This window comes from Acyrthosiphon pisum, chromosome A1 (genome assembly GCF_005508785.2).
Source record: "Acyrthosiphon pisum isolate AL4f chromosome A1, pea_aphid_22Mar2018_4r6ur, whole genome shotgun sequence".
Classification (NCBI taxonomy): domain Eukaryota; kingdom Metazoa; phylum Arthropoda; class Insecta; order Hemiptera; family Aphididae; genus Acyrthosiphon; species Acyrthosiphon pisum.
This window is the reverse complement of record NC_042494.1, coordinates 68,642,885-68,659,288: the sequence shown is the minus strand read 5'-3', so window position 1 is coordinate 68,659,288 and position 16,404 is coordinate 68,642,885. Positions and strand designations below refer to the sequence as shown.

The 16,404-nt window shown below is 33.5% G+C and overlaps 1 protein-coding gene across 6 annotated transcripts in view; it reads right to left on the bottom strand.

Annotated features, from left to right (window-relative positions):
* LOC100167519 (uncharacterized protein CG43867) overlaps positions 1–16,312 on the bottom strand; it is a 25,677-nt gene extending 9,365 nt beyond the window's left edge. For 2 of the 6 annotated variants that reach the window (XM_008187017.3, XM_008187021.3), the window contains exons 1-4: positions 16,178–16,312; positions 1,919–2,026; positions 1,576–1,844; positions 738–958 (exon numbers count right to left, since the gene is read on the bottom strand). In XM_008187017.3, the coding sequence (XP_008185239.2) occupies positions 738–958; positions 1,576–1,844; positions 1,919–2,026; positions 16,178–16,297 (718 nt within the window). In that variant the 5' untranslated portion in view covers positions 16,298–16,312. Of the gene's footprint in view, positions 1–737; positions 959–1,575; positions 1,845–1,918; positions 2,027–2,192; positions 2,342–4,085; positions 4,407–16,177 lie in introns of those variants that run through there. The other 4 variants (XM_029487419.1, XM_008187020.3, XM_008187018.3 and 1 more) reach the window with 4 other exon arrangements.
* Positions 16,313–16,404: the final 92 nt, after the last annotated feature.

Genomic DNA, 16,404 nt, shown 5'->3' with positions numbered 1-16,404 from the left:
CCCCCCATGACCTTTTTTTTTTAAGACTGGTTAACTATATTTACCTATGTACTTCTTTATCTAATAATATATTTTTTTTATTATTGATATCAAATGCCTCGGCTAGCTGGCAGTTGTTCGATAAATGATAAGAGTGATAAGAGTATTATTTTTTCGTTGATCGACGACGCTCGATGATTATCAGATTATTTTATCTAGATTAAAGACTATCGTCCCATTGAAGTATTGAACAAAAAATAACTTAATAATGATTTGTACACTTAATCGGAATTTTCGTAGTGACTTTCCTAGTTTCGTAGTTATTCGGTAATCGAACATCGGTTATAAGTTACAGTTACAATCAGCAATCGGCATTCGACTTTTATAGTTTTATAATTCATAATTTGATATTGTGATATAGGTACTGATATTAAATTAATCATTCGTGTGGAGTTTTGTTATTTAATTTCAATATTTACTATTTATAAATATATTGCACTGAAAGGTGATTATAATAATTTTTTTTTTTTTTGGGGGGGGGGGCAAAATGTTAAAAAAATGTCATCCCCCCACAAAAATGACCAAATTACGCCACTGCTTTGTTAAGCTACAAAAGCGCAAATCAACTTTGAGTTTTTGAGCACCTACTGAAGACGGTATAATATAGATACCACCGATAGTGACAAATATGATAACATTCGTCATGCGGACGTTAAATATTTCATAATAAGATATAAAATCGTATTTTATGAACTCACGTCTAATTGCGGAGTTGAGGTTGAGCGAGTCGGTGGCGGTGGTCAGATCGTTAACCAACTGTTCGTGGACAGGCATGTCCGGGCCGTCGGTGGACTCGGTGGTCGGCACTTGGACGCAAGCGGACATGTGCCGGCGGTGAGTTCGCTGCGACCGTTCGGGCGTCCGATTCTTGTGGTGCCGGTCCACCTGGGCGTAAACTGGTTCGTTGTCGGACAGGGCGCTAAATATGCAAAAGACAGGCAAGTATGTAAGTATGATAATTTTGTACAGTAATCATATAGCACATAGGCATCATCAATTAATATTTTTGAACGGCCTCTTTAGGGAATTCAAAAAGTAATTTAAGGGCCATCAAATGTAATGCACATGTTTATCCAAAGAAAGTAAGGGCTAAATTAAAAAAGAAAATTAACGAAAACCATATTCAGAAAAAAAAAAATTTTAAATAATTTTCTTGTCTACAGATATATGGTTCCAGATATAAGGTTCGTTTACCGGCAGCCATTTGGCGACTCCTGATATAGCCAGGGACCCCACAAGGGGGAGGCTGTTGGATCTGGACTACAGGGGCCTGTCTATTTTAAGTGTCTGTCACATGTATTTCTATTTTTTGAAATTTTGATAGAAATACACGAATAAGCTGTAACCATTCATTACCTAAAAACTGTGTATGGGACACCCATTTCGCTTTTAACGGTTTGTATTTTTTCGGAAGTTTTGTATAGGACCCGCAAAAAAATTTAGTACATGGACCCAACAGGCAACATTTGATGTGGGTGGTCTGGATATAGCATATTACATTATGATGTCATTCAGTAAGGGAAGTTTTTCACTTACTGTGTAGAGCCAGTGCTGTTGGCCCTGTGCAAGGACGATGTGCTGGTGCGCGGAGACGACGGCCCGGCACAAGCACTAACGGCCATTTTGTCGGCGCTCAGTTGGGCCATGTGTCGCCTGAGCAACTCCAACTGCTGGTTGCACTTGTGATTCTGCTCTCTGAGGTGCTGGTTCTGAGCCTCCAGGTCTCTCAGTTTATTGGTCACCCATTCCTTGATGCGTGCCGCTTTGGCTTCGACCATTTTGGCATCCTGGAGCCTCAGCTGACGCTATATAAGCACGTGTCAATCATACGTCATTAATTATATTAATTAGAGTATTGATTTTTGGTAACAAGTCATACCTGTTCCTCAACCTGGGTCGCCAGCTTGCTAATGGCTTGTTCCTTTTCCGCCTGATCGGGTTGATGAGTAGTCCATTCGGCTTGAAGCCTTTCCTCCATAACACGCACCTGCAAGCAGAAAAACGCAAATAATTATGAATGTAAACAAAAACTGAATGAAACAAAAATGTGTCTAGAAATTCACACACTCCCACCGCCTTCTCCCCACCCAGCGAAAACTCTGATAACAGCATGTGGCGGGCGCGTAGTATAGGTATTAATATTATAGGTATACCTGCACCAGAAATAGAGTTCATTGGCTGCAATCACGGTGATGACTATATATCATAAACATACTCGGCGAGAGGTCAGACCGATATGACGAATATTGTGTTTACTGTTTAATAATATGGTATTAGGTATTAAAAACGATGACGAAGCTGACTCATGCATACGACGCGGCGGCGACACAATGCACTGTATAGACTAGCCGTCTGGCGTGCGTATATCCCTCCCCACCGCAGCCGCAGTTCCCATGCACACTTCACACACCCTAACCAGGTCAATACAAATAGGGGGTACACTGCACACACACATACACACACACACAATGTCACAATGGATCAGGGTCATGCACCCCTCGCGTCCAGTATATACGATATATCTAGTATACATTATAGTGTCTATCGATTTGTCGGGTAACGAAATGATTATATATAAATATATATATGTGTGCATCGTAAACTCGGGGCATATGATTTCGTTGTTTTCAGTGAACTTCCCAGCGAAAATAGCACCGATTTTATATCAACTATACGCCTATCGTGACGTCTAAAATCGGCGGAGCGCTCTGTCTAAAAATATAGGGGTAGAGGAGGGGGAGCTGGTTGGCTAAGACCTTGCAGTAGTTATAATTCTTGAGGACAGAAGAAATACTAAAAAAATAATTTATGCGTTTCATGATCAATATAAAATGGAAAGCTACAGTGACTAATATTATATATACATATATAAATGTATATAGCTAGGTATAGTATATATAATATGCATAGTGAATACATGTGTAATGTATTCATAATGTAAACACAAACAGTACTTATATACGTATAAAATAATATATAAAACCATGGCGTGTACGCGTTTACTCTTTGCGTTGAGGATTAGCCACGCGCACGATGACTTAGAGACAGTTCTTTTTTCTTAATGTATTCACTCGCGTATCTGTACACACACAATAGACAGTAAAAACCCGATATTACATAATATTATTGATTTTACCATATATGTACACGATATACCTACATATTATGTATAAGAACGTTCAGGCACCGTAATATAATCCCGAGTAAAGAAAAAAATATGAGAACCGACCCCTCTGTTGCTGCGGAAAGCATAAAACAGCGACGCGGAAAACGCGTTTAAAATAGTGTGTACCTACCTTCTTCCGGCCATATAATATACCTATGCTGTGTGCATCCGACTTATGCAGTATAGATCCGTTCGTAATGAAAATATACATCGTATAATATACAAGTACCGCGGTAGGAGTTGAGCGGACAAAATAAAAAAAAAACTTATAAACACCACCTATTTGGACGTGCGCCAGTGCATTAGTGATCGGACCACGCGCTCGCAGTTCGTAATGAATTTTTCGTTCTTTACGAGTGACTACGATATAAAAAAAATATTTAACTATACGCGGAGCAGTGTTTTACAGTGTCGGACTCGTTCGAGTGAAACGTATTTAACGTACCTGCCTACTGTATTTTATTGTATTAGGTATATACTTGTAAATAAATTATAGTCTCGTATTGTTTCCCTCTGTATAGTTTTTCGCACGTTTCCGGTTTCCATATTTTCGTTAGGTAATTTTACGTATTTATATTAAAATATATTATTTACAAATTCAGAAGAACGCGGTGGACCATCACGTACAGAATATAATATGTTATCAAACACGCCGCTGCAGCTATCGATCGATATTCACGAAACAGCCGTGCGATCCACGGCCCACGGGTATTGTAATAAACAACAATATCGAACATCTAATATGATAATATTATGATGTCGTGTCATGCCTAGGCAATAGTGCACGCGACATAGTGCACATAATATTACGGGTACATCTCGACGCGACTCAACGTGATAACATTATTACAATACTTAAATAGTGATGTGCATATAATACCTGCTGCAGAAGTAGTACCTGCAGTCGTCATCGCGGCGCGTGCGGTAAATGACACAAAAAAATCGCCTACCTTATCCTTTTGTGCGGCGGTGGTGGCGGTGACGTATGGCCGCTGTCGGTAATCGGACGACGTCAGAGCGGGACGAGGCAAGCGACCGCGGCCGGCGATCGGACATGGGACAAAAGTCGAGCGCTGCCGTCGGGGGCGGCGAAGCGACACGCGACGGTCGCGGTGGACGCGCACACACGAGACGCGAAAAAATGGGTAAAACGTCGGAAAAAAAAATAAATAGTACGCGCGCGATAAGAGAGACCGACATGAGATATCACATGATGTGTATATCGCAACAATATAATATATTATTGTGATACGTTTTCGGGGGTTGGTGCGCAGGCGCGAGCGCCGGAGTGGCGCATATCGTGCCGTGTACGGAAGAGGGACGGCGGCGGCGGCTCTGTAGTACGAAACATGTGACCGGACGTGGAAAGGGGTGGCCGCCCCCCCGAGTGTGCACGCCATAATATATATAATACTACTATACTATACTACGCGGGGCGGTTGTGGATGAGGTGCGCGAGAGGAATTAAAAAATCAATGCCCCCCTCGGAAACCCGCCACGTTGCCAACGGCAACATGAGCGCCGTCTGTGTCAAAACCATATACGTAATTTTCTAACTTATTACCATTCTTACTATTATTATCATTATTGTTGTTGTCGTTTTTTATAGCAGGTATATAAAAAATAATATAGAATTGCACCCGTAACTTAACGTGTACGCGCGGACTTATGGGTCCTCGTATTTGTGTGTACGCACACACACACGTATTATATATATTATATGGTGTAAGCACGACCCCACGTGTTTGCGTATTGTTGGATATAATACGACTGCATGTTGACATATGTATAGATAGACAGATACAAACGAGTTGTGTCCGGTAATTGTTCTTGGATTACACGAGTTATATGCCCTGTATTTGTTTCCAGGATTACATAAATTATTGTGTCAGCCGTCAGGTAATTTTTTCAGTCGTGTTTTCGTCAGAACTCTTCAAAATTATAAAAGTATATTTTATTCATTATTATATCAACACAAATATAAGCCAGTAAAATAAACAGGTAATTAATAAAATGAAATTGGTCGCACGCATAATTAACAGTAATATATTATATACCTTTTCTAAAAATTAAAAGATTAACAATAAATTATAATACATATGTATACAAAATAGGTATATGTCTTATTTATTGTAAATACCTAATCAGAAATATTGTTTCACGAGTCAAGTTTTTTTTTTGGAAAATCTGTTCTTTGGTACAGTTGGTTTACCACTTTTTAAATTAGAGGGAGTTATTACTAATACATATTTGTGTATGATAATATTATAAGTTTGGTCATAATGTGATGTATAAAATAACCCTGAAATTCTAAAATTTGAAATGTATTTAATGGATAACTCATGTTATAAACCATATGTTTCCGTTAGAACACAATTCGTATATCCTATAGTTTTTGAAGGGACACAACTCGTTAACAGCGGCAGGATACTAGAGGTATAGTGTTCCACACCCTCCTCTCATCAAATTTTCGGGCTCGTTTACCGGTATCACGTTTAATCGCCACCCCCTTCATGTAGACGTTTTGTAATAAATAATAATATTACATCATAAACCGAAATGTTTAAGACTCGTCCTAATGTCATGGATTATAAATTATAATCTACACACAAAGTACACAATGCCGTTGCGTAAGACACGTGATTATAGTCAAGCCCCGACTCAAGGGACCTATAGTATATTATAGACCACCTTAACGCGCGTATATATAGTCAGTACAGTTCTATACGACGTGGACATCGAGTTTCTGAGTATAGAAATCAGAATGATCACGATACCTCGGTTATACGGGAAAATCAGAATATTATTGTTATTTCTTCACGATATTGTACCGTTACTAAATTTATACACGTCCACGGGTAAGAAATAATATAATAGTTTACATCCGACTAGGTGCGTACACGTCATATCAACAGAAAAGTTGAGATCGCGACCCCTGCAGCGATGATCAACGGGTTCCAAGTTCAGTGGAATAATACTATAGTTTACCACACGCCGCGAATCAGTGCTGCACCCCCCCCCCCCTTCAAACAATCAAAAGTCGATAGACCACCATAAATATTAAGAGACCATAAACCATTTTCTCGCCCCAACCGATTTCTATGGTTATAAGATGCAGAACAGTCTGCATTGCGCGACCAGGTGTCGCACAATCGGGGTGAAACCACCGAGGTTCACGTGTAGAGGCCGCTGCAGTGTTGGTTCCAAGCCGGTCGTCGTATATTCGTGGTATGCACGTCACATATATATATAGATATACACGAAAGATCTTCTACTGATAATATACATCGTTGGGGTCGTAATAATATGTTGGTAGCGGTCGTGATAATGTTATTGAAGGCTTTTTGGGCGGATGAGGGAGGGGCCTGTAAATCGCAACTGCATGATATATAATATCGGGGGGGTTTTTTTGAACGCGTTGATTCGCTTTTACGACTAGAAAATCTCGGGAGTCATCGCACTGCAAGTAAACCGATAACGACGAGATGATGACCGATGTATTATTTTATAGGTAGCCATATAGATAGTATATTTGTGTACAATACACATAACACACACGGCCACACGTAATTCGTTTTTCGTCGGGTGACAACAGCCGCCGTCGTCAAAACTGCGCGAATCGATAAATGGAAGAACAAAATGTAAATGCGATTTTATTACATAAAAAAAACTCTAACAAACCCCTTTTCATCCCAACTGCTGTCGAGGCGTGTATATATACATATATATATGTGCATATAATTATTTATGAATTTCACACAATAAAGCGCAAAAACTTTTTTTTAATACATTAAAGGTAGGTGCGGGTATAAACAGTGTCCACGCGTGTGTTTTTTTTGTATTTCAACTAGCAAAAAGAATTTGATGCACCACATCCCATTTCGGAAAATCAAAAGGTTGTGTGAAAAGTACAACGCATACATATCCTGCACTAATTGCCAATTATTTCTTGATAACTTATAAACGTGGTCACGCATTGGCATTCGTATCAGAGACGTTTTTAGAGTGGCTAAAGGAGGGGTGGAGGTGATTGCCCCGTGTAGTTCTGCTTTATATATAAGTAGTTATAATGATTACGTCTATCATTATTAGAACTATAAATGTTAATAATATAATACCTATAACAATTATTTAACCGTTGTATTGAGCCGAGATTATTTTCTAATTATTTAAAAATAATATTTAATACACAGATATTGAAATTTGTAAAATAGTATAACAGTTATTTTTTTTGTTCGAGATTGTTTTGAATATTAAATTATTAAACACATAATACAAATTGTATTTATTATATTGTTGATAAAAAGTGGCATTTATTATAAAACGGAGGCGCAAAAAATTTCTTAAAAAATAAGCTTTGGGGTACGAAAGTGCATAGAAGTCGTAACGGATAATACCGTACCTATATAAGCGCCTGTCTATGTCTATTTCTACAAGGAACATAATTTGGTGAATAATATATTATAAGTTTTATATACATTGGCGTACCGCCATGAGATCGTCGACTCGCAATCCTCGGGAAACGGGAGACGTAAGAATAACCGCAACATCGATGACCGAAAACCACTAATCATCATGCAAATACATACGCACTACCATATGGAATTTCATCGCACTGCAGCACATCAGTATAATATTATCATTACGCCACTGGCGGGTTATGACGCGAAAACGCAGGCCGACTGATGACGGAAAATATTGCGGTCATCTGCAATTGCGCGGGTATATAATAATTTTATGTTTTACCATTTATAAAGTAGACAGCCACAAAACGTTAAGAAGTTTTCTTCACGTCTGCAGACGTGAGACGTCACAATCAAACCGTTTTCCCGTCGACGTTTGCGAGTGCGTAAAGTGCCATGCAACGCTATGACTTTTCGGTGAAACGAGTTTTGGCCTCATCCCGCATCCGGTCCGACGAAACGCGTCGTACACCGTTTCCTGAAGATTGCGAAGCACAAGGATGCGCAGCAAAAGGTAAGGCTTAGTATCTACATCAGTCACCTAAATGTATATTGTTCATTTGTTCACTGGCTTCTCATCGTAAAAGGATGATGACTTTACGACCAGTTGCATATTATAATGCAGTGCGCGTGTTATAAATAGTTTTACAAAATGCATGGATAAAACCTCGGTGCAAAAGTTGCGTGGTCGCAAAATTTCTGAATACGTCTCTGCAGTAATTGTATACTTACACTGACGACGTAGGAACATATTTTTGTCGTAAATATGTCACCGTTTACAATCATTTATGTTGATTTGTATAATACAAATTTTGTATAAAAGCTATGACGTAAATAATGTATATATACCACTGCGAAATTATGGTTATTTAATATTATATTGATTATGGAATGTGAATCACACAGGTGTTTGTTAATATATGTATCATCTACTATATAATATTCATATATATTATATATTATTTCCTTTACCGTTCAACTATACCTATATAAATTGTAAAATACTCGATATTTCCGTATAATGCGAATTCATCAGCACCATTGATACCATTGATGATACTTGAAATGTCATACATATTAAGTATGCGTGGGTAAATTGTGATTGTGATTGCAAATGTCAATTGAAATTGCAGTGACATTTTAAATTAATGCAACCAATATATGAGCGATCCGACTGCTGCAGTACCTATATTGCATAATAATAATATATACACGGCGGAATACCTACCTATAGTTATAACATAGATTCATAGTATCATATGGAATAATTTTAAGAGTTAACATGCCTTTGTGCCTATTTATCAATATTTATTTATTTATACGGACAAAAGTCTAATTCACAATATATTTGTATAGATAAAAATAATATATTATATAATTTAAAATAATAAAATATAACATAATAAAATATAAAACGATTAATATATAGAATAATAGTAATAATATTAATAATAATAAAAATAAAAATACATTCAATGTTTACTAAAATAATTCACTATTTCCCGAAAACATTAAAATATTTATGGGGTCGTAAGACGTATACTTTTTAGATGAGTGAGGAATATAAAATAAATGATTGTTGTGAGTGTAGTGGTTTTTGACTTTGAAATTTAATTGACTTAATAAAAATGAATCATCAATCTTGCTATTTAGCAATTTGGCGAGAAAGGTGTTGCATGATAATATGGTTTAATAGTTATTTATTTTATAATTTACATTCAAAAAAGTATGATAGGTTATAGAAATTAAGAGTATAAAATAAGTACTCTGATCTGATTCATTCACTTCTGCGGGAATTTGTTTTAATAATATAATATTTTGGACGGTAAACTTGAAAGTAAAGACAATGACAAAAGGTAATCATTGCATTTTAATAGCGGTAACACATGAACTCTAGAGTTTTTTGAAACTGTAAACGTTAACAAGATAATTTTGAGCTGAACAATTAAAACAAATATGTTACAGAATATTTTATCTTGCAGCATTCTATTTTTTAAATCTGTGAAACCAATTACAAATATAAGCCATATTAATCTTTTATTCTTATCGTAATCCATAGTATTAATAATTATTCATAAATTAATATACACATCATTGTAAAGTTCAGGATCTAAAATACCAAACTGCAAATTACCATACACCAGCTTTAAAAATTAGGATTTGTATTATGAGACAGGCCTAGCTAATGAGTTTGTTTTAACATTTGCATTTCTCTAAAGTATTATCTATAGGTATATAGGGGGAAAACAGACTCAGATTTAGAAAGAGGTTACATTTGGGTCAACAGTCTGTAATCGAAAGAACTTAAATTTAATACCCTTCGTTATTTTCAGCTAATTTAAAATTCCCTCTATACATTTACAATCCCACTAGGTTTTCAGTGTATAATTTAACAAACCTTTCACAACTATAATAAAAGCTTTAACCAATTTAATTAACAATTAAATCTTTAGAGAATAAATTTCAGTTTGTATGCTAGTGAAACGAAAATTTAAATTCAAATGAAAAATATAATTAATTTATTATACTTGCTATACATATTATAATACATTTTTATTTCTATTTGAGCAATTTTGTTTAGAAACATTTCATTTAGATCCAATAGAAAAGCTTAAAGATATTAAACAAAGCACTATAAAAGGTAACATTTTAAAAAAATCTAAAAGAAATAAAACTCCATATCTACTTACCCTTACTATAAACAAGGAGGAACCACGAAAATATGACACCACGGTGTTTCTTCAGTTGTTAAAAAAATAATTCCACCCTTATTTGGTTTTGGGTTTCAATAAAATAGGAATGGTACACAAACGTAGATATTTTGTGTTCTGTGTGTAGAAAAATATTATCTAACAGTGGAAGAGGAACTATTAATACAACATAGAACATAAAATCGATTTTAAATATATATATATTTAATTGATGATAAGTAATAATTAAAAAAAAAAATTAGTTTCTGTAAATATTATGAGATTATAAATACAATCAAGAAAAAAATAAACACATAGATGTATAAATTTTTAATAGAATCAAATAAATCAATGTGAACAATCGAATTAGGTAGAAGTATCGTCAGTACCTACCGAAATTATTCCACACAGTATACCGAGAAAAACAATCAGCGGATACAATTTGTGCAAGCACATCACATATTATACCTATGGGCTGTGTGTATGAACACAACCCACGTAAACGTAGATTAAGGGTGTTTAGGCAACTAGAAATAAATCAATATACAGTATTTTTTATATCATATGTACATTATACATAATCATTCGAAATTAAAATAATATTTACAAAATGTATATTTTTATGCATAATTCATAATGTAATGCTCAACATATTCTTTTTAATGTACATATTGTATAGGTATCCTCATTCCTTTGCATGTACATTTTGTAAAAAATGTCTAGTCACTGACAGTGGCATAATTGGACCGATACTTATACTGGCGAGGCCAGGCTAGCAATTTCTACAGCCTTTTAATAAAGCAGGTAAAAATAATATAATAATTAATAAGTAAATAGTAATATAGGTACCTATATTTATATATCATATAACTATATATTATAATATAACTGTTTAATGATCAGCGATTAGGTAGGCAATTTGACGAAATACACGCAGACACAATGTATTTCTTACTTCTCCATTTTTAAATCGGTTACCTATGTGATTATTCAAATATTTTGTTTTAGTTCATTATAAATATGTAAAAAAAAAACATTAAGTTATAACGAAATACAAGTCTGTAAGCGTATGTTGCATGAGATAGTATACTCTACTGTATTACTATGTTTCTTTTTTCATTTGAACATTTCTAGTTTAGATTTTTTTTATGAAATAGCCATTTTATAAGTGTTTAAACTGTCGCAATTGGCGTTCGTTTATCGAAATGATTTATGTAGAAAATTCAAAAAATTATCCTAATATGAAAGGTCATTGGTTAAAATTATCAATCAAAACATTTTACGGAAGCGTGTAACGTAGTGAGTTTGGACTAGAAATAATCTTTATGAACGATCAATGTTTTAATGTTATCAGCTCTGATCGGAATTCTAAATAATCTATCGGCGTCTTTAAAACGAATTAGTTTCACTAAAATTACTGAAGTAAACGTCGCTACATATTGGGTAATGGGTATACAACATGCGTATCAGCTGTCTGTCTATATTATTATGTGGTACATTATGCATAGTGTGGATCGAGGATATGGCATATAATATAATATAATATATGATAATCCAGCTAATACAGAGAAAATAGGAAAACACACAGTGGCAGTCCCACTCAATATATATTATGTATAAGACGGGAGTCGTTTTAATCAGGGATGTCCCAATTTAACAAGTAATGGGTAACTACAGAACTCTATTATCGCAAACTATTAAAAAGAAAAGTTAAGAAATCGGGAAACTAAGCGTATACCTACTACATAATATTATGGTGTTATAAAGTTTAATAAATGTTATTGAATTTAACCATAGCAACAAATTGATCAAGCTGCATGCATAATAATAATTTTAGCACATAATTTGAAACTATTTAAAACATAATTTAAAACTGTAGGTAGGTACATATAAAATAAACATTAATATTATATTACATATATATTTATGTATACACAGATTGTAACTGCGAGGTAGTTTGTGCAATACTAATAATAATGAATAAATGATGGACAGAAAATGAATTATATATGACCAATTATTGAATCATTGAGGATAAAATGGTATTTCAAAATCCGATTAGTTACTATATGGTAGTACAGAATCTGCTAGTATTGCGTTCAGACAGTCTTATAATGAGCCAATCAATGAAATGTCATCAAACTGTAATTACAGCAGAATACGGCCAGACTGGGCTTATGGCCCGAGGGGATCGAGGGTATGGAGCAGGGTTTTATATAAAATTATACACGGGATAGATGTTATATTTAAATAAAATACAAAAATGGTAGCATGCAATATATAAACATATATATAAAAGGGCGTTATATTATTACAAGTATGGACGAGAAAAGCGAAACAGAATATGAGAACAAATGGTTTGGTAAAAGTTTTTTTTTTAAAGCATTCAAATGTCTTTTCTCCTTACTAAGTAGGTATTGTTTACTTATTGTTCGCATATTTCATGTTCACGGGTAACAAGCACAATATTTTTATATAATCCCGCTATGAATGAAATTTAAAAATGCGTACCTACAGTAAGTAGGTACCTAATCTATATAATTATAATTTTGTATAATATCTGCAAACTATAAAAATAAAAATAAGAATATTACAGAGTAGGTAGTAAAAGTATAAAACTGATAAATATCTACCGTACATAGAGAAATATTAAATAATATTCAGATATTTTTTTCTCCCGTCGATAATTTCCAACGGACACCCAAGGTAAATAAAAATGTCTGAACCATCAACACAATGAGAAACCGTATAATATTATAATCGCCGTATGACCTAGATCAGAAAATATTATTAATTTTTAATAATATAGGTAATCTAAAGGTTGGTATGCAGTGAGTGGCACGTGACAAGCATATCACACTTTTATGGTATCCTAGTAATTATAATGACGACATCGTCGACATCATATTGTTATGTTAAACTGTCATATGTCCAGAGATATCGTCGTGATATTAACTGCAGCAGGTATAAGCTAAAACTTACCAATTAAAGGTATCTGTGTGGAGATGCTGTAGTGGAAGTACCGAAGAATTCGAGTAATACAATATTGTTCAACCAGCCGCAGTCCACGCGAAAAAAATTACAACATAATATACCTACATTTCCTAATTTCATATTCCAAAGTAATTTTTTTTTTTGAGTAGAAGGTTACTTTTTCAAATTGAAACGTACAATAGAATTTTGAACGAGTAGTCAATTATATATGTACCAACGTATCTGTAAATTTGGCAATAATGTAAATAATAGCCAAATATCAACAATAATAACGGTTAGAATAAATAATATTTATCGATAGTTTTAATAAGAATTTCGTGAAACACATAATATTATGTACTGTTGGAGGCTTATCAATAATATCAGTATTAAATTTATCAATTAAACTATCTAACCATTGAATTTTACTCATTCATTAAATTACTGATGGAAATTATTTGGTTATCCAGATATTCATTTTTATATTTTAACAACCTAAATATGATATATTATGAGTCTCATTATTATATTATGTCTTGTACTTTTATAGTATTATTATTATGTAACTAAATAATTTGATTATGTGGGTTAAAAAAGTTTAATAAATAAAAAATAAATCCAGATATTCGAAATTTTAGTCATAATATTTCCCCTGGCACTATATCGAATTAAGTATTGTTGCAGTTATAAAGAATGCAAATATTTTAAACATTCATTTTCATGGTCTTTATATGGATTATAGTATAATAAATATTGTATAACAATAAATTATTATTGATTACTTAGTGTAAATAATTGATTAATTGATTGTGTGATTTGCTTACAATTTATTAGTCATTACTAATTAATTAAAAGCAACAAAGTGTATGATTAATAAATGATAAACTATTGGAAATTTAACAATCTTAAATTTTAGATACACGGCAGTAGTCCGATGTAGATTAATGGTTACATAATATCTATTCATCAATGAATCGTATGCAATTAATACATCATGATAGGCATATATTGTGTTGTACAGCATAGTCGTAATTATTAAAAGCATTAAAAAAATTCCGAAAAAGAATAAATTAGTTCTGTGTACAAACAACATTTTTTTTAAAACGAAAACAATCCAGATTTTACCTAGATCATTGTTTAAATCTACGAATATTACCTACACAATTTACCCACAATAACCTCTTATTGAAAAACGATCATATCCTAAATGGTGTTTAAAATACAAACCGATTATACGATATGTATAAAATAAACAGACGAACGTCGAACACGTGTTATCTTTGGACTGAAACCGGGTCGAGATCGCTAAACGATACGTGATCGTAATAAATATCGTATACGGTATTACGGTGTCAATGGAATCGGTTCTTATATTCATGTGGAGGTATTATATATAACTTTGTGTAATGACGACCTAGTAACCTGAAAATGAGAGTTGAGTAGCAGATAATAATATAATGTTACAGCTCTAACGATATATACGTATAATATAAAGTAAAGTGTGATATGAGTATATGACTATATTTGTCGTCAATCGCCCATAAACTGGAGTGCTTACGTGTGATGGAAAACTATAATAGTGTAACTGCGGTGGTCCATCATCAATTATATAATTCCATGGTTTGCTGTGGCTCACCATGTTGAAAACGATACTTTTGTAACTAATAATATATAATAATATTGTTCAACAATATATTATATTATATTCAGAGAGAGAGAGAAAGAGAGGGAGAGAGAGATAGCAGGGCTGTAGTATTGATTTTATAATAAACTCATATTGTGACCAATCCAGATAACATTTCTTTTTTTCAGAGTTTTGTATAATAATATATTGTTGCGGTCTCACCGCGTTATAATATACAAATAATATTACATACATATTATTATAATATTGTGTTGTATTTTTTTTTTACCCAAGGAGTCACCCGAAAAACTACCATCAAAAATCACATTTTAAAATAGAATTAATTTTAAAAAATACTAATAATAATGTTTGTTTAGTTTTATTCGTATGTTTTTTTTTTCGACTTGTTTGTTCTAGTATATACTATATTATATACCAATTGAAAATTGCGACACACAATAATAATAGTAATACGAACATTCTAATATCAAACTTTAACCTATACGTTGTTATTTTATCGAGTAGAAATAATATTTGGTTTGTATATTTGACATGGGAAAACGTCGAGGGACGATATATATACATTTCGGAAACGTCGACCCAACTGTATAACATTTAGGCAACGACGGCCCACGCCGCCGTATATTACAGAATGAAATAAATATCACATAAGTACTCCTCGCTGTAGCTGCACGAATCGAACGTAATATAATTAATAACTCTATATAGGTACATATTGGATGTTTTCGACATAAATTGTGTACCCGCCGAATATAATATGTTCGGTAAAACATAATAAATCGCTGTCTTGCAAACCTATTCGAAGACCATATATTATATTTTGGTCTACTCTTCGCTACATAATAATATTATAAATTATAATCATACTCGGAATATTAACCGGGAACATAAATGGCGTAAACGTTTTATGACCAATACATACGTATATAGGTACTTACTTATATTATATTATAATATGATATAACTACACGATAAGTATTATATTATTATATTCAGCCGTAGAAAAATGGGAAATCTAACACCCACGTATTTAAATCCAACACGTGAACGGTTTATGCGTTTACTTTTAAATCGAATTCATTTGATAATGCAACATATAATAATAATATACAAGTTAAGTTAGGTACATGATAAACATCGATAACAGAGTTAAACACTTTGTCTGTTTATTAGATTAATCAAGTTTGACTGCGCAACTCACTTTTCCTTCCGCTTCCACGGCTCTTGTTTCCGCTTCCAGCACACGTTTTTCCAACTCCGACAACTGAAAACAATAATAATAAATTTTTACTTTTATATAAACAACATAGATACATATCATATTAATTATATATTATGGCTACCAAAATGTATTTTTGCGTGCACCTACACGAAACACATTTAAAATTATTTTTTTTATTTTCCAAGTTAGTATTATCCGTATTATGC